Source organism: Lepus europaeus, chromosome 4 (genome assembly GCF_033115175.1).
Source record: "Lepus europaeus isolate LE1 chromosome 4, mLepTim1.pri, whole genome shotgun sequence".
Classification (NCBI taxonomy): domain Eukaryota; kingdom Metazoa; phylum Chordata; class Mammalia; order Lagomorpha; family Leporidae; genus Lepus; species Lepus europaeus.
Genome location: NC_084830.1, coordinates 120,252,239 through 120,273,933, shown reverse-complemented (window position 1 = coordinate 120,273,933; position 21,695 = coordinate 120,252,239). Strand labels below are relative to the sequence as shown.

The 21,695-nt window shown below is 40.6% G+C and overlaps 1 protein-coding gene across 1 annotated transcript; it reads right to left on the bottom strand.

Moving 5' to 3' along the window:
- Window positions 1–2,966: 2,966 nt before the first annotated feature.
- SLU7 (SLU7 homolog, splicing factor) lies at window positions 2,967–21,483 on the bottom strand. Its single transcript, XM_062188726.1, has 16 exons — window positions 21,392–21,483; window positions 16,390–16,575; window positions 15,795–15,948; window positions 15,308–15,388; window positions 14,868–15,032; window positions 13,656–13,724; window positions 9,542–9,589; window positions 9,249–9,380; window positions 8,916–9,013; window positions 8,686–8,753; window positions 8,412–8,551; window positions 6,279–6,440; window positions 5,832–5,936; window positions 5,605–5,676; window positions 5,375–5,491; window positions 2,967–4,781 (listed from the first exon to the last, which is right to left on the bottom strand). Exons 2-16 carry the CDS (start codon window positions 16,557–16,559, stop codon window positions 4,599–4,601), a joined length of 1,764 nt encoding a protein of 587 aa, XP_062044710.1. The 5' UTR covers window positions 16,560–16,575; window positions 21,392–21,483; the 3' UTR covers window positions 2,967–4,598.
- Between the last annotated feature and the right edge of the window lie 212 nt (window positions 21,484–21,695).

Sequence of the window (21,695 nt, the reverse complement as noted above, 5' to 3'; positions counted from 1 at the left end):
GCAGGCCAGAGGATGCTCCGGCTTCTCTAAGCGCCCGTTTCAGGCTGCGGCTCCGCTCTGCGCTCGGGCAGGGTCCCCAGCCTAGGCGCGGTTCCTCAGGTCAGAGCCCCCGGAGCAGGAGTTTGAGTAGCGCAGAGACAGAAGCATCCACAGCAACCTCCGCCCCCGGGCCAGCATTCCATCCGGGTTCCGTGCTTAGCTTCCAGCCCGCACACTGGGCGCAGCGGCTCCCCGAACGCAGGCGCAGTATCAGAGGGCTGAGGGAAACGTTGCCTTGGTAGGGAGCATGCGCGGTGCTGAGCCCCCCCCCCCTTTTTTTTTTAATATTGTATACATGGAGCTGGAAATTTTGTTTAATGTGTCTGCCACAAAGGATGAATTGTGGAATATCAGGAAAATGATGAGAAGTCCACACAGCATGACTTTTTAAGGATTTATTTATTTATTTGAAAGAGTTACACAGAAAGAGGAGAGAGGCAGAGAGAGAGGTCTTCCATCTGATGGTTCACTCCCCAGAAGGCCCCAACAGCCTGAGCTGCGCCGATCCAAAACCAGGAGCCAAGAGCTTCTTTCAGGTTTCCCACGCGGGTGCAGGGGCCCAAGGACTTGGGCCATCCTCTACTGCTTTCCCGGGCCATAGCAGAGAGCTGGATCAGAAGAGGAGCAGCCAGGTCTTGGACCGGTGCCCATGTGGGATGCCAGGGCTTTAACCTACTGTGCCACAGCGCCGGCCTCACACAGCATTACTTTTTAACTTTCGGATCACTGGAAATAAAACCGTACACTGTGATGATAAACCTCCAGTCCATGTGAAATCAGTGAGGAAAAAGGGAAGCTCTTTGTACTCTGGAATCAAACATTCTGGCAAGTGGGGCACGGTTTAAAATTCACTGCGATCCAGTGGAGGAGGGCTTCTCCAGCGTGTCCGGTTCCCCATTTAGGCCAGCTCTGCTGTCTATCAATTACTGCATGCAGATGAATTTTCTAAGAATCTTCATTCCATCTTAGGGTAAGATTGTAAATTTTCTTTTTTTCTATATATATTTTTAAAGATTTATTTATTTATTTGAAGGGCAGAGTTATAGAGAGGCAGAGGCAGAGAGAGAAGTCTTTCATCTGCTGGTTTACCCTCCAAAGCTGAGCCCATCCAGAGCCAGGAGCCTGGAGCTTCTTCCAGGTCCCCCACGCAGGTGCAGGGGCCCAAGCACCTGAACCATCTTCCACTGCTTCTTCCAGGCCACAGATGAGAGCTGGATCAGAAGCAGCGCAGCCGGTGCCTATATGGGATGCTGCACTGCAGGCCAGGGCTTTTACCCACTGTGCCACAGTGCTGGCCCCCTAAATTTTCTTTAAAATTCATTTTAGCAACAGGATTTTAAATAAACCCATATTAGAAAGGCTTTACAGAAAAACCTCAAAGTATAGACAAGAAAACACGGTGTTAAAGAAAAAACCCCAATATAACCCTGCTATTTTGAGGTCTTCCCTAAAACTTTTAAAATTAATGCTTGGGGCCTGTGCTGTGGCGCAGCGGGTACACTGCCTGCAGTGCCGGAATCCCATATGGGAGTCAGTTCGAGTCCCGGCTGCTCTACTTCCAATCCAGCTCTCCGCTTTGGCTTGTGAAAGCAGAAAAAGATGGCTCAAATCCTTGGGCCCCTGCACCCGCATGGGAGACCCAGAAGCAGCTCCCGGCTCCTGGCTCCGGATAGGTCCAGCTCTGGCTGTTGCAGCCAACTGGGGAGTGAACCAGCAGATAAGACCTCTCTCTCTCTCTGCATCTCCTTCTCTCTGTGTAACTCTTTCAAATAAATAAATAAATAAATCTTTTTAAAAAATTAATGTTTATTCATTGTTGAACAGTCAGATTTTTTTTCAAATATTTGAGAGATTGAGATTTCTCCCATCTGCTAGCTCACTGCCAGCAATAGCTCTGAGACAGGAAGAAGCTGGGATAGTCTTCTTTAAGCTTTTATGTATTTGTTTTCATTTTATTTGAAAGGCACAGACAGCAGGGCCAGGGCCAGATCTTCCATCTGCTAGCTCACTCCCCAGATGTCTGCAATAGCCAGGGCTGGGCCCGGAGCCTGAAACTCAGTCTGGATCTTCATGTGGGTGGCAGGGACTCAAGTACCAGCTTTGATCTGTTGATTTCCAGAATGCACATTAGCAGGGAGCTGGAATCAGAAGCAAGCCAGGACATGAACCCAGGCACTCCAGTACGGGAGGTGAGCATCCCAAGCAGTACCTTAACTGCTGTGCCAAACACCTGCTTTAGTCTGCTTTGAGGAATTCCACAAAGCTGGTACATGTGAGGGGGAGCGTCTGGAGAGAAGGCAAGGAGTGTGTGACTCGTGCCTTATTTTTAGGTATTGAGGAAGAACCCAGTAAACACTGAAAGCCTGTTTCAGGTTTCTGCTGGAAGAAACTGCAACAAACTAGCCTTCCTGGTCCAGAAACCAGGACCTTAAAATACAAAGAGGTAGGTTTTATAAGCAGAGACACCTAACTTATGAACAGGGCAAGCTACTTAGGGTCATTAAGTTTGTGTGTGTATTGTAACACATGGATATTTTCTTATGTATCACCCATTACTTATTCCATAAAGTTCTTTTGGGGACTGAGATAACATATGAAAATTATAACAGTTCTAGCATCCAAAGGCAGCTATTTTGGGATAAGAAAATCAAAGCTCATATCTGAGTAATGTTCTAGGCATTACCTGTTTTCCAAAATGAAACTGAAGTAAGAAGTGATTTTGGATATTATAGAATTCTCCCTACAATGAGAGTAAATTAGGCCTCACCAGAGGAACAGAGGCCCAAAGGGTAGACAACATGTCAAGTGAGTTTAAAGAGGCTGTGATTTTCCTAATAAAAACTCACAGAAGCTACCTTCGGCCCTCGCTGGTTAACCCACCTCCTATCAAATATTTGAAATAATGCTACGAGCCACTCACAGTTAAATATCCTTAATTATATATCTTTAGTAGATACCAATGTCAGACTTTATTTGAACCATCCTGTGTTAAAGTAGCAATAGGAAAACAAATTTTTGACATTCTTAAATGAAATTTGCATTGCTATTTTAATTTCATACCACTCTTAATACAGACAGCACGTTTATCCATAGTGCTTGATAATTTGACTCCCTTACTCTCCTACCACCACTATTTCTGAGATGCTGACAATGCAGTATCCTACAACTGATTTTTGGTAACTTAGAAAACGATTAAAATTAAGGTACTCATGTGAGGGTTTTTTTTAACAGGCTGTTTTCACTGACCCCACTTTATCACTATTATCTTCACAATGTTCACAGAAGCTGCTTCAGGATCATGGTAGTTACTAATAACCCTGGAAGCCATCCTTGTAATTCTTTGGAGAAACCTCCAACTTCAGGTTTTGCTCTCTACAAATTTTACAAAGTGATACCTGCTGGCTGGGAAGATTAGGTAGTGTACCTATTAGGTATTAGGTATAAGGCATATATATTATTAGACATCAGGTGGTCTACAATCTTTTAAAATCTAATATTCATGATTGTTACAGAAAGGCAATCACAAAACAACAATCTGTATCCCAAACCATGTCCTACACAAGTATGATTAAGAATGGATTTCTCAGTTTGTGTCCCAGCTGCTCCACTTCTGATTCAGATCCCTGCTAACCCACATGGGAAAGCAATGAAAGGTGGCCCAAGTGCTTGGGCCCCTGGACCCACATGGGAGGCAGGAAGAAGCTCCTGGCTTCAGATCAGCTCAGCTCCTGCTGATGTGGCCATTTGGGAAGTAAACAAGCGATGGAAGATATTCTCTCTCTCTCTCTCTCTCTGTGACTCTGCCTTTCAAATAAATAAATGTCTTAAAAATAAAGAAAGGAAGGATTTCTGTATCTAAAATCTCATGTCCAGAATGATAAAACAACTAGTACTGACTGGTTAATACTGACTGAAGGATGAGGAAAAAGCACTGTTTTTCCATTAAAACCACCACAAATTTAGTTCTGGATATACAAGGAAATGCATTAAAAATCAAAATGTAATAACCAAATTCACAGATTGACATAGGCGATAAGGTTATTTATATTTTCTCTGGATTTGCTTTCAGTTCTTGAAGACCAGTGTTGAATAACGTTTTTAGCTTCAGACAAGGAAAACCTTAGAAGGCAGAAACAAATGATCATTTAATAACCACAATTATAGGTACTAATAGTTTAAAAGAATGTAGCCATGGCTTACAGAAAGAGAAACTAATCTACCTTCAAAATGTGTAGTAGTGCATTTGATAAAGTACCACATAAATTGAGGAAATTTTAGGCTCAAATGTTGACAAGGAGACACTGTTGACAGGTAGTGAACCAAGGTTTCTTTTGTATCACTGATATAAAATTGGGAAATTAAAATGTTAATCTATACTTAATGTACCCCTTCTTTTTCTTCATTTCTTCAGTGTGGAAAAGAAGTAATTTACTTTGAGATATCTCAAAGCTTTATCAAAGTCAGGCAACAAGAGGAGATAGGATTTTTCTATGCAGTTACCAGCAAGAATGGAAAAGAACCTATTTGTTTTGTCTGTGTTGATACCCTTCTCTGACGAGTTACTGCTGTCCAAGGAAAGAGGCCATGGGGTCATCCGGCCTCTGACGTTTCATTCTGTAGGCCTCCATTTCCTCTTCAGTGGGTTCTCGAGTCTCATAGATGCTATTGTAAGGCCGCTTCCTCTCATCGATCTGCATGATCTCCTTGACCTGAAGGAGGCGGGCTTCCTCTGCATTGAGTGCCTGCAGTGAGAGGAAAAACTTTAGTATCACGGCTCCACATCATATTTCTTTTGTTCAGAAGCAGAAGAGTACCTGAAGACTCTGTGGAATGTGAAGTGCTTTTATCAAAAACTACTTTGCCTGAAAAAGCTCAGGAGTCAGTCCTTCCACTGTCAAGCTAAGACTAAACACTATTTGGTTCATCTATTTTCATAGAACAAAAAGCATTCTACATTTTGAGTGTTACAAAAATTTTATTTAATAAAAAAATTGAATGAGGGTAATGTCAATGACATAAGTTCAAAACTGATACCTTTGGTGGAGGGTACAATTCAAACTCTGCCAAGGGCTTATTGAAACTGAAAATTATGGAGCTATAAGCTAGAAAGCTTCACTCCACGCAACATGTCTGAAACTCTAATATAACCACTAGTACAAGGAGATGGCATACTTATACCCACAAAATCTCTACTAATGTGACGTGGGAAAATAACTCAGACTCTAGGCTCATCTCCTCATATTTAAAAAAAGCCCTCAGACAGGACCAGATCATTCCCTAAGGTCCCTACAAAGAATCCTGTTGTTACTTTTGCTACATAGACTTTACAAAGTACCTTTTTCAATTTCTCATGTTTCTTTTCTTCATCATCACTATCTGAACTGCTCTTGCGATGCTTCTTCTTCTTTTTCTTTTTCTTCTTTTTCTCTTCTTTCATTTTCTCCTGATGCATCTGAGAGGGGGATTGAAATATAGTGTTGTTAATATGCCAACAAAGCCCTAAAGCATATTTCAAACTTCTCTCTCCAAGACTTAAACATTTAGGACAAATGAGAATAGACTTACTTCCATGAGAGTTTGTGGCTTTTTTGCAGACTCTTCTCCACCTGTATCATTTATAATACATTCCTCGGAATTCTGTGTGAAAACATGTAAAGTGTATTGAGTATCATAGTTACCAACCATCTAATAAAAAGCAAAACTCTGAAACCTGGGAGATTTGTTTTACACAGAGCGTGATTTAAGAACTTTGGCTGCTTTACACCTTTAAGGACTAGACAATGATTACTTACGGCAGTCTCCTTCCCAGCTTCTCCAGTACAATAGGAATACTTGAAAAAAGAGTGGCAGCACTTGTATCCCCATCGGCCTTCTTTCCAGTAAGATCCCCAGATATGCTGCAGAGACAGAGAGGTTACTTAAGAAGACACTGCCATCAGGGACTTTCAAATACTGTTGATAGGGAGCTTAAAATAATACAACCCTTTCAAAGACAGCTTGAAAGAAAAATTTTATGGATTCCACAGCTGATGAACAGTGGTCAACCTGAAGTGTGAGAAGTTGGCATGACAGTTAAAATGTTATTCAATTCAGTACTGCTGCTGTAGCACAGCAGGTTAAGGTGCCACCTTTGACACTGGCATCCCATAATGAACATTGGTTCAAGTCCCAATAATAACAGAAAATGTAATCCAGAAAAAACTAACAAGGACACAAAATGATTCCCATTCAACACATACTGTGTGATTATTGATCTTCACATCCTCCTCATACTTGGAGCAGGCAACTGCCCGCTCCTGTCCTTTGATGACTGTTCCATGTCTTGAGTACTCCACGTAGTCTTCAGTTTGGGCTAAAAGCAATTCAGCTGGGGGAGCATCCAGGTGTTCTTGGCCACCATACTAAAAGACATTGGACATTATTAAATACAATTTACAATGAAGATTTGCATTCAAATCTCTATGGTAGGATTTATTTTCATTCAGAAAGATTAATGGGACATTCTTTACTGGGCTTAGTTATAGGAAATAGTGAAAAGGTTGCTACCCACGCAGAAACACAAAGTGTAAAAATACTGTTTCAGTACTAGTTATAGCATCACTGCACATTAAACAACACATTAAGGACAGATCCCACATGGGATGTAAGTACACAGTGACTTCTGTTGCTGACTTAACAATTTGACACTCCTGTTCATGGTGTCAGTAATCTCCCTAGGCTCTAGTCATGAGTTGCCAGGGCTATGGAAGCCTTTAGAGTTCGCTGACTTTGATCTTATTCTGATAGGGTCATAGTCAAAGTGGAAGTTCTCTCCTCCCTTCAGAGAAAGGTACCTCCTTCTTTGATGGCCCCGTTCTTTCCACTGGGATCTCACTCACAGAGATCTTTCATTTAGGTTTTCTTTTTTTCTTTTCCATGGTATCTTGGCTTTCCATGCCTACAATAGTCTCATGGGCTCTTCAGCCAGATCCGAATGCCTTAAGGGCTGATTCTGAGGCCAGAGTGTTGTTTAGGACGTCTGCCATTCTATGAGTCTGCTGTGTATCCCACTTCCCATGTTGGATCTTTCTCTCCCTTTTTGATTCTATCAGTTAGTATTAGCAGACACTTGTCTTGTTTGTGTGATCCCTTTGATTCTTAGACCTATCAGAGCCATAGAATGTGAACTGAAATTGATCACTTGGACTAGTGAAACAGTATTTTTACACTTTGTGTTTCTGCGTGGGTACAAACTGATGAGATCTTTACTAATTATATACTGAATCGATCTTCTGTATATAAAGATAATTGGAAATGAAAAAAAAAAAAAAAAAAAAACCTTGGTGTTAAATTGGAAATGGCATAGAAAATTAATTAATTTTTAAAAAAAAAATATTATGTAGGATCTCTGTCTTTAATGTGCTGTACACTCTTATTTAATGCTATAACTAGTACTCCAACAGTATTTTTTTTCACTTTGTATTGCTATGTGGGGGCAAACTGTTGAAATTGTTGCCTAATATATACTAAACTGATCTTCTGTATATAAAGAGAATTGAAAATGAATCATGATGTGATTGGAAGGGGAGAGGGAGCGGGAGGGGGGAGGGTTGTGGGTGGGAGGGAAGTTTTGGGAGGGGGAAGCCATTGTAACCCATAAGCTGTACTTTGGAAACTTATATTCATTAAATAAAAGTTTAATTAAAAAAATATAGTAAATAAAAAAAGAACCATGAAAAATATTAAAAATTGCTACTAATTATAAAAAAAAAAAAAAAAGAAAAGGTTGCTACCAAGTTTCCACAGGCCAATAAAAGATGTCTCAGTCGTTATTTATCTGTTGAGAATGGTAGATTACAAAATGGTCATCAATTCCCCTTTTCCTTGCATACCTGCCTTCTACCACATGACTTTGCTGGTCTTCCCATCATAAGGAGTCTGTTTCTCCATCCCTTGAATCTGGGTTTGACTCTGTTACTTGTTTTGCCCAATGGGAAGTTGGCAAATGGGGTGCAAGCAAAGGCACATGTGTAACGTGGCTTATTTTTTGTTATTCTCTGAAACCCCAAGAATGCCATTTGTCCCATATGAGGCTCCCTTGGACAATCAGCCTGCTAACTGTTAAGATGACAAGTGAGGCTATATTAGAGCATCCGGCCTCAGCTGGGCAGACCCTGACAAGTGGATGCAGCTGAGACACAGAATGCTAAGAAGCTACTAAGTTTTGACATGGCATGTTTTGCTGCAAAAACTCATTAACACAAAAAGTGTACACTAATTAAGTCGATGGGTGGGAAGAACTCTTCTTTGTATTCCAAGTGTAAAACAAGTGTCTATTAACTAGTAACTTCTCTTTAAGGCAAATTCTTCTTTCATATTTTGAACAAAATTACCTTTTCCAGGATGCTTTCTTTCTGCTGCTCTTTGAAGTCTTCTTTTTTGACTTTGAAGGACTTATACAACAGTTCTAGTTTTGTGGGATCTGCCTGCAGATGCACTTCGGATCCTTTGTCATATGCCTCCCAAGCAAACACTGGAGTAATTCAAAACATCTTAATGAGAAACCAGCTACATTTACTGCATGCTTCTTGAAAACAAGCTTTAAAACACAATTCTTGATTTCACATGAGCTGATATTAAATGCTTTCAAGTACAGCAAACACTTACACTGTGTCTGAGCCATTGAAATGGTATCTCCTGTGTATCTAACGAAGTTATCGCCTGCATAGCTCACTCTGCAAAATAAAAAAATAAATAGTTGTTCCAGAAATTTGTTTCTTCTAGGGCAGACTAATTCATAAAACTGAATCTGAATTAAAATGAACACCATCTATGGTCGAATCAAAAAAATTAACTTTCTCTTATCCTGAAATTTGTAAATTTAACTTGGTACTTACTCATCTGGATTCTTTCCTGCATTGGCATAAGGATTCTCTCTCATTGCTCTAGTTTTTGGATCATAGTAGGCAGAATTTGGATCTAAATTTCTCAAATACTAGAAGAAAAACGGTTAAAGACTGAATTAATATTTACAGTAAAAAAATATTTCAGCAGGTAGGAGTTAATCATAATCAATCACATGTGTGTGTGCATTTCTAGGGTCCAGGTGAAGAGAAAATACAGAATGATACCTTTTTCTTGAAATTACTGATATTATCCACATACTGCCCAGATACTACGTGAGTAGATAAAATTTAGGGAAGACACATATTGTTCACGTTAAGACTTACTTTTGCAATATCTTCTCGAATTCTGAGATTCCGAACAGTAATTCGTCTTTTAGAGTCAAAATTCTGCCCAGGCATGTCAATGTCATCTGCATATTTATCTTCATCTTCATCTTCACTATTATGATCTTTTTCCTGAAAGAGTGAGAGGAAAGAAATAAAAGTAAAAAAAAAAAAAAAGCAGTATCTAGGTTCCTATTCACACTTGTCTTCTTTTAAAGCTATTATTATTACTAATATTAACCACTGAAAACTGAAAAAGAAATGTATAACTAGATACAGCAAATATTCATTACCGTCTGAGAATTTGGTTCTTCTTCTCCCCACTGGTGTTTTGGAGAATTCTGCATCATGAAAAAAGGAAAAGAATTTCTAATTGTATTCCATTTAATCCTCTGATTCTTTAATGCTGTTAATACACATTTAACATAACTAACTTTTAGCTAGACAAATGGCCTTATTTCTCACTTGCAAGGAGTACAGATATTCTGAAGACATGTATGTCACTGTGAATAACTTTTAAGGAATCTACAAAGCCAGACATTCTCTGGAGAATTACCATTGATATACCATTATAATCACAGAGGAAGATTAAGATGATCAAGGTCCCCAATACATATTAATTTCCTTATATGTTTGCTATCAGACCTATCTTGTTATCAAACCTCATCAGTGTTCTATCAAGTCCAAAAAGAAAATGTTACCAGGATCATGAAGTAAGAATTCTCAGACCCAAAACAGCCTTTGTAATATTGTGATTTAAGGAGTACAAAATCCTTGTCACAAAGACATTCTTTTCTTCACCAGCAATTGGTCAGGATACTCTAACTCCACAAAATGCCTGCAGCAAAGTGGTCAGTACACCATTATGTCCCTTTAAAAAGCCTCCAAAGATAACTTTGTGCAGCCTCTCTGAATAATAGTAAAGTGATATATCATCAAAATTTTAAAAACAGACTTACTGCATCAATAATTACACTTCCAGGAATTTATCCTAAGGAAGTAATATGTCAATTGTTTAAAGGTGTATGTATAAATGTGACTTGCAATTGGCAGTTAGTATCAAAAAAATAGGAAAAAGGAAAATTAGTTGATTGTTTATATCATTTACTACACTCATTGGAGCACTGAACTTCAAACCATTAACAGAGACTCTATCCAAGGTGTAGGAAAATATGTATAATTTGCTAACTTTTTTTAAAAAAAATTATTTATTTGAAAGAGTTTTAAAGAGAGAGAGAGACAGACAGACAGATAGACAGACCAAGACAGAGAACTTCCATTCACTGGTTCACTCCCCAGCTGGCTGCAATGGCCAGCACTGTGCAAGGCTGAAGCCAAAAGCCAAGAGCTTCTTCCAGTTCTCCTCTGTGGGTAGCAGGCACCCAAATACTTGGAACATCTGCTGTTTTTCCCAGGCTGTTAGCAGGTAGATGGATCAGAAGTGCAGCAGCTGGGACTCAAACTGGCACTCATATAGGATACCAGCATCACAGCTGGAGGCATTACCTGCTATGCCGTAACACTAATTTGCTAACTTTTCATGTGTATGTGAAAATTGGGCAAGTTTTTTTTTTTTTTTTTTTTTTGCTTGTTTGTTTCTGTGTGGGAAAACAATGGTTAAGATGTTCATAGGCAAAACTGGTGTGCTTGGACTGTTACCCAGCTGCTGCTCCTGAGTCTCGCTTCCTACTAACACAGACACTGACAAGCAGCAGTGATGGCTTGAGGGACTGGGTTCTCTGCTATCCAGAGGGAAAGCAAGATTGAGTTCCTTGCCACAGCCAGGGGATGGAAGCTCTCTTTCTCTGCCTCTGAAATGTGTAATTTTTTAATTAAAAAAATAAAATGATCATGGGCAATAGGGTTTAGAAATAGGGTAGATGGATGCAGGGGTAAGAGGTGGTTTTTTTTTTAAGATTTATTTTTATTTATTTGAAAGAGTTACAAAGAGATGTAGACAGAGACACAGACACAGACAGACAGACAGACACACACACACACAGATCTTCCATCTGCTGGTTCACTCCCCAAATGGCTGCAATAGCTGGAGTTGATCCAATTTGAAGCCAGGAGCCAGGAGCTTTTTCTGGGTCTCCCGCTTGGGTGCAGAGGCCCAAGGACTTGGGCCATCCTCAGCTTTTTTCATAGGTGCATTAACAGGGAGCTGTATCAGAAATGGAGCAGCTAGGACTCGAACCAGTGCCCATATGGGATTTCAGAGTTGCAAGCTGGGGCTTTAACCTGCTGTGCCACAGCACTGGCTCTGGGGTGAGAGATTTTTACTGCATTCTCTTTTTAAATTGTTTTGATTTTGAGCCATGTGGATTTATGTAAAAACAAATGGTGTTCAATATTTACATTTAATCACTTAAGAAAGAAGTCTTCATTATGCTATATATTATTAAATTAAAAGAATATGTAAAAATGAATCCATCTTAAAAAATTTGTAGTATAATCACACATATTATATGGATATTTCCATATTTTATGGATTATATGGATATGTCAGAGAAGTGGGAACCCTGGAAAGACCTACTTCCAAATGTTAATAGGTAGCACAGGGGGCATTTATTTTCTTTTTAATTTCTTAATTTCTTTTTTCATAATATATGTTACTTTAAAATCAGAAATACAAATGTTTTAAAAATAATTTTTTCAGAGTTCCCACTAGTTGTTGGTTCAGCAAAGGACATTTATATTGCTACGGAGACAGCCAAGTCTTAGTTGAGACTTCTTTACTATATGCAATTTATCTTGATATCACAGCATCTAAGAGGGCAAAAATCATTAGTCTTTACATACATTTAAGTATCCTTACCAGGAAACAAATCACATTATGTTTATGACAACAGAGAATATATTTGTTAGAGCAAGAGAAACAGGCTCGTACCTATTTCTTAGCATGGGTAATAATGACAACAGCAGCTACCAATTATGAAGTATTTACTCAGTAACATACCTGCTAAGCACTAGGGTGGAAGGAGGGGGTATTGTCCTCTCTATTCAACTGAAGCTCAGAGAGGCAGATTAATCACATAGCTAGCCAGGACAAAGCTGGATTTTACCCACCTATCTGGAGGCCTACTATGCCTCAGAAACTATTTCCTCGATAATTACTTTCTGAGTTCCACATGGTTCCTAACTCATACATGCTATGTGATCTTTTTAGAAATTTAAAATCAAGGTGCTGGCTTTGTGGCAGAGCGGGTTAAGTCACCACTGTCTGTGATGCTGGCATCCCATACTGAAGTGCTGGTTCAAGTTCCTGCTGCTCCATTTCTGATGCAGCTACCTGCTAATGTGCTTGGGAAAGCAGTGGAAGATCATCTGAGTGCTTGGGCCCCTGCCATCCAGAACTGGATGGAGTTCTTGGCTCTTGGCATGGCCCTCACCCAGCCCCAATCATGTGGCAACTTGGGGAGTGAACCAGTGGGTAAAGATCTCTCTCCCTCTCTCTTTATAACTGCCTTTCAAATAAAACTTTTATAACTCTTACAGGATATATTTACTAGTTGAGATGAATAAAAAAGAAAAAGAAAAAAAAATTGGTTACAATATACCTTATAGAGAATTTTTAGGGTAAAAATTTTTAGGGTAAAAGAATCCACTAATTACATTCTAGTATTTTTTCTGTATGATATTCTATTTTTTTCATATATCATTAAAATATAAGTGTTACTGAGTATTGTTAACAAAGTGTTAACATGCCATTTTAAAAGCTATACAGGGCTGTGCATTTGGTATAGTGGTTAAGACACTGTTTGGGCTGGATGCACCCATAACAGAGTGCCTGGGTTAGAATTCTGGCTCTGCTCCAGACTCTAGTTTCTGTTAATGCATACCCTGAGAGGCAGCAGGCAATAGCTTGAATACTTGAGTGCTTTGCCACCCACAGAGGGGCCCAGATTGAATTTCTAGCCTCTGGCTCAGCCCCAGTTGTTGAAGGCATTTAGGGAATAAACCAACAGATGAGAGATTTCTCTTTCATATAAAATAAATAAAAAATTATATAAATAAAAGCTATGCAACATTCTATCATGTGATACACAATAATTACTTAACCAATTGTCTGTTCCTGGGACATTTAAGCTATTTCAATTTCTTACTGTTGTGAAAAATGTTATAATAAACATCTTTGGCAATAACAATTTTTTGGATTCTAGAAAAATTCCTTAGGATGGATGATTTACTAATGATGAAAGGTCTATGAATATTTTATGGCAATATTCTTTCCAAAACAATTGTATAAATTTCCATTCCCAAGAACAGTATAAAAAATATCAGTTTTACTCATTCATTAGTATTTTTGACTCAAATCTCTTCTAACTGGAGAGACCTATAAAATGAATTTTTGTTTTAATTTTCATTTCTTTTGAAAGAGTCTGAATATATTTTATTATTACTTACAGCTTGTTCTACTAATTTTCCTGAGGCCAGTTCTTCCTGGAGTTTTTGGGCTTTCAATGTTCGTTTTGCCTAAAAAGAAAAGAGAAACATTGAAATGTTACTTAGAAAGTTCAAATGTTCATTTAATTTTTCTATATTTAAAATTATTACCATTATTGTTTCCAGAAAAAAAAAATCATGGAACAAGGCAGGCTATCTGTCTGAGGCTTCTGGCAGCTCTTGAGCTATGACTCCCTAAGAAACAGGAGTTACAAACTCCTGCTCGAACCAGGCATTAATGTTGATGGAGACAGATGGCACAAGTGGCAAACTGCAGGAAACAAGCCCTGACGAAAAAAGGCAGTGCCAGGTCGATTGCAAATGACTGACTCTTGCCAGGCAGGCCCAAGGTTACCAAATATTTCACTGTTAAGAAAAGATTAAATCAGACTTTTCTATGAAATCTCAGGATCTTTAAATGTCACCTGTAATTTTAAAAGGAAGGTATTGTTGACTATGGTTTTGATAGAATGAAGGTGAAGTGAAACCAAACAGAAAAAAACCCAAGACCGAATTAAAATAAAATTCAGTTTCCCGAATCAAGTTATCTCTTCTCCTTCCACCACCTCCAAATACTATGCAAGACAATTATAAAAATGCACCACAAACAAGCTACCACCTGGGAGCCAAGAGTTTAGAATATCAAAAAGTCAAAAGCTTTGGAGATGATGTCTTTTCATGTTTTCAGTCTCTTTTGGAAATCAGAAGTAAAGGACAATAAAAGAATCATGTAAGACATTGCTGACAGGGGCCAGCATTGTGGTGCAGCGAGTTAATGCCCTGGCCTGAAGCGCCGGCACCCACATGGGCCCCTGCACCCACATGGGAGACCTGGAGGAAGCTCCTGGCTCCTTGCTTTGCATCAGCGCAGATCTGGCCATTGCAGTCATCTGGGGAGTGAGCCGGCAGATGGAAGACCTTTCTCTCTGTCTCTACCTCTCTCTGTAACTCTTTCAAATAAATAAATCTTTAAAAAAAAAAAAAAAAAAAAAGACATTGCTGACAAACAGTGCCATCACACTGTTTATTTTCACTACTCATCTGGGTCTTCTACTACTATTATGAAAATGGTATCAGTTTTATAATTAAGAACTGAAAACTGGAGTTGCTAAATTAGAGATACAGTAAGATGTATTCTTTCAGGACAGTAGAAAAGCAGAGAATTTTGCTCACCAGATCAACTTTGGCATACTCTTCTACAATTTTCATGTGTTCTTCTGGATTGTAGCCATTCCATCGGTCCCTCTTCCCATCGTAGTCAAACATCAGTTGAGGCTGGATATGTTCATCTGGAGCGATATTAGTACCTGTAAATTTGGCTCCAACTCGTCTGGGTCTCTGGGATACAAAACATTTAAACGTTTCCTAAGTACCAGTAGCCCAGAGGAAAATCACCTAAAACCGTTGCAGAGTGTGATGGCTCCATGGAATGGTACGGTCTATGCAACGATCAGTCTTCCTGCAGAATATTTTGATGTTGCTGCTAATCTCATTCAAATTAATTTTTAATTACCTTGTATCTAAATATAGGTAACTTTAGGAAAACAGAGGTAAACTCTCAGGCAAGAAAAGACACTCTGACCAGTTTCCAAAATTCTCAAAAGTGAACTCACCTCAAAGCAGTCTTTCTTTTTGTGTGTCATGGCCCCACAATTTTCACAGGCTCCTTTGCGGTACTTCGTAGTTATGGAATTCTGTAAGTAATATAAAGACAAAGAAAACATTTTAGTTATCTGAATCCTTTAGAAATAACTTTGGTTGTCATTATTACTTTATTTAGTGAAAAGATTTGTTTATTAAGAAGAAAACAAGTTGCAGACTCTACACATTTGAAAACCAGAATGTTCAAGGACTTCAGCAATATAAAATTTATATTAGTAAAGAAGTAACATATAAAGTGATATATACTATGAATTTCAATACCATATAACATTTATATTTAAAAAATAGAAGCTAAAGAAGTATGTATTGCAACTCTGAATATCATATAAAGGATTATATAATTTGTTTCTACTTTATACTGTATCATTAACGTTCTTATATTAAGTTCTTGTAATAAGAGCTCCATGTCCACAGGATATATACAGACTGTCTGTGTACCTCTTTCACACCCCTCTTGTACCATTCTCCAGATGAACTGAATTGCTTCTGCTTCTCTGGCTGTGGTCTCTGATGCTTTAAAGTAGGTCTTTTCGATGGATCAATATACCACGGTACTGATGAGATATACTGAGGAATATGAGGGTTGATGTCTCTGAAGTAAAATTTTAAAAAGTTTTTTAAGAATAAAGTTTGAAATTATTGATTTAATTAAAAAGGTAACCAATACAGAATCTAAAAACAGAAATATTGTAGAAGAGGGGAGAGAATATAGTTGTTATCTCTATAATCTAATAAATTACAACCAAAATAAAGTACTTTATATTATAGAGAAAAAATTTCCAATCAAGAAGCTAAGACAGTGATATGACTGGAGAGGGGAGAAAGAAAGGAAGACAGGAATGGATGTTAATGAGCTAAATCTTCTATCAGACCAAGAAGTTAACAGATAATCTTATGCATATAGCTTGATAAAATAAAAAAAATGCAAATCATAAAGATAACTTCCTGTCAAGGCAAAGGTTGAGCAACTGATAAAGTCAGTGGATGTGAATTTGAATTCTGAATGAAAAGAGTATGCAAAAAAAGTACTTACTTCCCTTCTTCATCAACTTCAGCAGGAGCATTACCCAGTTTTCGCTGTTCTTCTAGCTCCTTCTTCTTCCTCCAGTCCTCTCTAGTCATCTTCTTTGGTTCCTCCAAACTCATTTCTTTGGACCCCGATAGGGGTGCAGCATTAACTGCGTCCACAGCTGCTGCTGACATGGTGATGTGGACTCCGCTAAAGAAGGGAAGAAAGAAGTCATTTGTAGTACACAGGGCAGGACTTCATGAGTTCATCCCAGAAAACTACCAGAAGTACACCCTGAAACAGAACTGTCGTCTACATATGTCTCCTATGTTCTCCCACAGTGCCTGTAAGGAAGGGTCTCCTTCCCCTTGCAGAGATCTCTAGGGATGGTTAGCACAGTTTCTCCCTCAACTCTAATTTACAAGTGGAGAAAGACAGACACACATGTATTTAAACTTTCACAGGACTTTTTCTCTTATATTCCTGGCTTCTTCTTTCTTTGTATGTTTCAAACTTGTCCACCACAGTACCCTTAATGAGAGCAAATAAGTTCTCTCTCTTCCTTTAAGACTGAATGCCAGCCGGTGCCACGGCTCAATAGGCTAATCCTCTGCCTTGCGGCGCCGGCACACTGGGTTCTAGTCCCGGTTGGGGCGCCGGATTCTGTCCCGGTTGCCCCTCTTCCAGGCCAGCTCTCTGCTATGGCCCAGGAGTGCAGAGGGGGATGGCTCAAGTGCTTGGGCCCTGCACCCGCATAGGAGACCAGGAGAAACACCTGGCTCCTGGCTTCGGATCAGCGCAGTGCGCCGGCTGCAGCGTGCTGGCCGCAGCGGCCATTGAAGGGTGAACCAAAGGCAAAAAGGAAGACCTTTCTCTCTGTCTCTCTCTCTCTCTCTCACTGTCCACTCTACCTGTTAAAAAAAAAAAAAAAAGACTGAATGCCTTGGGGCTGACACTGTGGCACAGTAGGTTAATCCTCTGCCTGAAGCGCCAGCATCCCATACGAGCACTGGTTCTAGTCCCGGCTGTTCCTCTTCTGATCCAGAGCTCTGCTATGGCCTGGGAAAGCAGTGGAAGATGGCCCCACTGCTTGGCCCCTGTACCCATGTGGGAGACCCGAAGAAGCTCCTGGCTCCTTGCTGTGGTCTGGCCCAGCCCTGGGCGTTGCGGCCATTTGGGGAGTGAACCAGCAAATGGGAGACCTCTCTTTGTCTTTCCCTCTCATTGTCTGTAACTCTGTCTCTCAAATAAATAAATAAAATATGTTAAAAAATTATCTGCATGAGAGTAAGTATTTTAAATGTTTGTGGAAAATGGAATTAAAACAATTTTATTTTGGTACAAGAAATTTTTGAAATCTATGCAAAGATTTTTCATAATATGTATTTTTCAAATTTTTTGAAGATCCTTTGTATGCATGGGTTTCAAAGCTTTTTTGCACTAAGCTTTCTTCCATGAACCTTCTGAAGTACTTATATTCATTGTCTTTTTTCCCTCATCTTCTGCTTCCCTTCTCAGTCACAGGATTTAGCTTCCACATTTGGCCACTTCAAATAGTTACCACTAAGTTTTCGATATCAATGTGCTAAATCAATTGTACATTTTTCAGTTCTCTTCCTTCCCCTTTTGATATATTCTTATCCCTTGGTTTGCAAAGCTCTACATTTTGTTGGCTTTTCCTGTACCTCTTGCTGCTCCTCCTGTCTGTTTTTGCAGGTTCATCCATTTCTGCCATTACTTTTCTTTTTCTAAATTTTTATTATTTTTTAAAATTTTTATTTATTGAGAGGCAGAGGCAGAGAAAGAGAGATCTTCCATCTGCTGGTTCACTCCCCTAGACGGCTGCAATGGCCGGAGCTGCACCGATCCGAAGCCAGGAGCCAGGAGCTTCTAGGTCTCCCACGTGGGTGCAAGGGCCCAAGGATTTGGGCCATCTTCCACAGCTTTCCCAGGCCATAGCAGAGAGCTGGATCAGAAGTGGAGCAGCTAGGTCTCAAACCAACACCCATATGAGATGCTGGTGCTGCAGAAGACGGCTCAACCCACTATGCCACAGCGCCGGCCCTACTTCTGCAATTATTTAATGTTCGACTTCTCAAAGCTCTTTCAGTACTCTGAACTCCAGAAGTGGACAAGCTCATCCATTTCTAAGGCTTCAATAGCCACAATATACCACTGTTAAGTTCTCTAATTTGTTTCTCTATCGCACTTTGCATTTGAGCTACAGGTACATACACCCACTTACTTACTTGATCTCTCTACTTAGCAGCCTCTACTTAGACACCTAAACTGAACACATGTTAATTCAAATTCACGATCATCCCACTGAAATCTAGGTTCCTTTTACTGCTCTGTCTCAACGAAAAACACCATCCACTTCTTTACATAAGTGTTCCAGATTATCGCCATATCTATTTCATCACTAAGGACTGTTATTTTCACCTTTTGAATATCAGAGAAATTCATTTACTTCTTTCCATCTTTCCATTCTTTTGCTACCACCTAGAAGAAAATTAATTCTTTTTCCTACCTACTGGTCTCCTGGGATTCCCTCTAATATAGTCTCTACACCACACACCATTAACTGTTCAAAACCACAAATTTAATCATGTCATGTCACACTGGCCAAAGTTAAAGCCCTCCATTGCAGCACCATGCGAGTCATGTAACGCCAGTCATACATTTAACTTTGTGTTCAGTAGCCATATTTTTTTCAAAAAAGGAAACAGGCAAAATTACTTTTACAAGATTGTATTTAACTCAATATATCCAATTTCAAATACTAACCTACATAAAGAAGTCAATCAGTTGTTAAAAGCTAAAATGAGGCCGGCGCCGTGGCTTAACAGGCTAATCCTCCGCCTTGTGGCGCCGGCACACCGGGTTCTAGTCCTGGTTGGGGCGCCAGATTCTATCCCGGTTGCCCCTCTTCCAGGCCAGCTCTCTGCTATGGCCCGGGAAGGCAGTGGAGGATGGCCCAAGTCCTTGGGCCCTGCACCCGCATGGGAGACCAGGAGAAGCACCTGGCTCCTGGCTTCGGATCAGCGAGATGCGCCAGCCACAGCGGCCATTGGAGGGTGAACCAACGGCAAAAAGGAAGACCTTTGTCTCTCTCTCTCACTATCCACTCTGCCTGTCAAAAAACAAAAAACAAAACAAACAAACAAACAAAAAAAAAACACCAAAGACAACTATGTTCCTAAGCGAAATTAAATATAAAAAAAAAAAAAGCTAACATGAAGGGGCCGGCACCATGGCTCACTTGGTTAATCCTCCGCCTGTGGTGCCAGCATCCCATATGAATGCCGGGTTCTAGTCCCAGTTGCTTCTCTTCCCATCCAGCTCTCTGCTGTGGCCCAGGAGGGCAGTGGAGGATGGTCCAAGTGCTTGGGCCCTGCACCCACATGGGAGACCAGGAGGAAGCACCTGGCTCCTGGCTTCGGATCTGCGTAGCGCCAGCCGTGGCAGCCATCTGGGGAGTGAACCAATGGAAGTAAGACCTTTCTCTCTGCCTCTCTCTCACTGTCTATACTCTACCTGTCAAATAAATAAAAATAAACAAAAAATTAAAAAGCTAACATGAATATTACTCTTAGCTGACCCAGTGTCCAGCCACAAGTGGCTAGTAATTAGCATAATGGACAGTGCAGCTCCGGTGGGTCTTTTATTCTTACTCTAAAAGCCTCCATCTTTTCAACTCATTTACATGCTCCACCACGATCTGGCACCCGCCTACCTTCCAGCCTGGCCATAACTACTCCCCCTTTCCTTCTGTACCAAATGCACAGACCTCCTCCTGGTTCCTCTGGCACACCATGCTTCCGGTAGACAAGCTGTCCCTTCATAGCCAGAAAGTGATGCTGCTGCTTCTGTGTGTTCTCTTCTGTGTCGATCTACAGAAAACCTCTACAACTGTTCTGTAATATGATGATGTTCTAAGTATACTGTGAGGTCAAAGATGACAAGGGTAGACTGAATTATCTTCACTTTAACATTGCTTGAACCTACCATGCAAGATCTTATTTAATCTTTGTAACCACCCCTTTAAGAGGTGGTTAAGATTTTTTTAAATTTATTTGACTGGTAGAGTTACGGACAGTGAGAGAGAGAGAGACAGAGAGAAAGGTCTTCCTTCCTTTGGTTCACTCCCCCAAATGGCCACTATGGCTGGCGCTGCGCTGATCTGAAGCCAGGAGCCAAGTGCTTCTTCCTAGTCTCCCATGCGGGTGCAGGGCCCAAGCACTTGGGCCATCCTCCACTGCACTCCCGGGCCACAGCAGAGAGCTGGCCTGGAAGAGGGGCAATCGGGGCACAGACTGGTGCCAATATGGGATGCCAGTGCCACTGACGGAGGAGTAGACAAGTGAGCCACGGCGCCGACCCCGGTTAAATCTTTAGACAAGGAGGCATGCTAGTTAAGAGACAAAACCGTCAAAGCCAAGCCTGACTCCAAAGCTAATTCTTTAAGTAACTGCACTGTACTCCGTAGGATATTGGTTTCTGGGCCTGCACTAAAAAAAACTAAAACCGAATAAAGTACTGTAGCCACCAAGTTGTATTCATTAGAGTCCCTCGCCGTGGAGGGACCTACTTTCCTCTGGTAAAAACGATGATCGCTCCCACTTGGTAGTTTTTCAAAGACACTCAGTGAGCTACACGGACAATACCATTTAACATTCGTGACACTTTAGTGAAACAGGATTATCCCTATGAGAAAACGGCAGCTCAAAGAAAATTCTTCTGGAAAGGAAACGAAGTCTGCCAACCCGGGTACGGAGCCGCTCAGAATCTCTGAACCACCGCGACCAAAAGGCACACTACAATTTGACAGATTCTTTCCCGGAAGACGCAGGTTTGGTTTGGAAGCGAACGAGTAGCAAGCCTGCGTCCCAGACAGCGGCTTCCTCTTCGGTTTCTGGTCCTTGTTCCTCAAACTGCAGTTCACCACCCAGTGAGGATCTATCTATATTCTGAGGTTCCCCAGCTCCCCCGCCACTCTCCGCAAATTCTCAGAATGTTTTCTTACCCACTCCGGCGGCCACAAGATCACTCGAAAACCATCCGATCAAAAACGAAGCCAAACGCGTAATGTTTACTTCCGCCCTCTCCCGGCAGCCCCTGCGGTAGCTTCCGGGTGGCCGACACATGCGCACTAACCACCCTTTGATCTCCGGCGTTCTCGCTCCACCTGTCTCGCGAGATACTGCATTATCGCTCTCTCCCTGTTGACTCGGGGTGGCAGGGGTTAAATTTGGGTGCGTCATTTTTGCCTTTGCTTTGGGGACGTGTGTTTCGTTCTGAATCTTAAAATTGAAGAGGAGGAAGAAAGA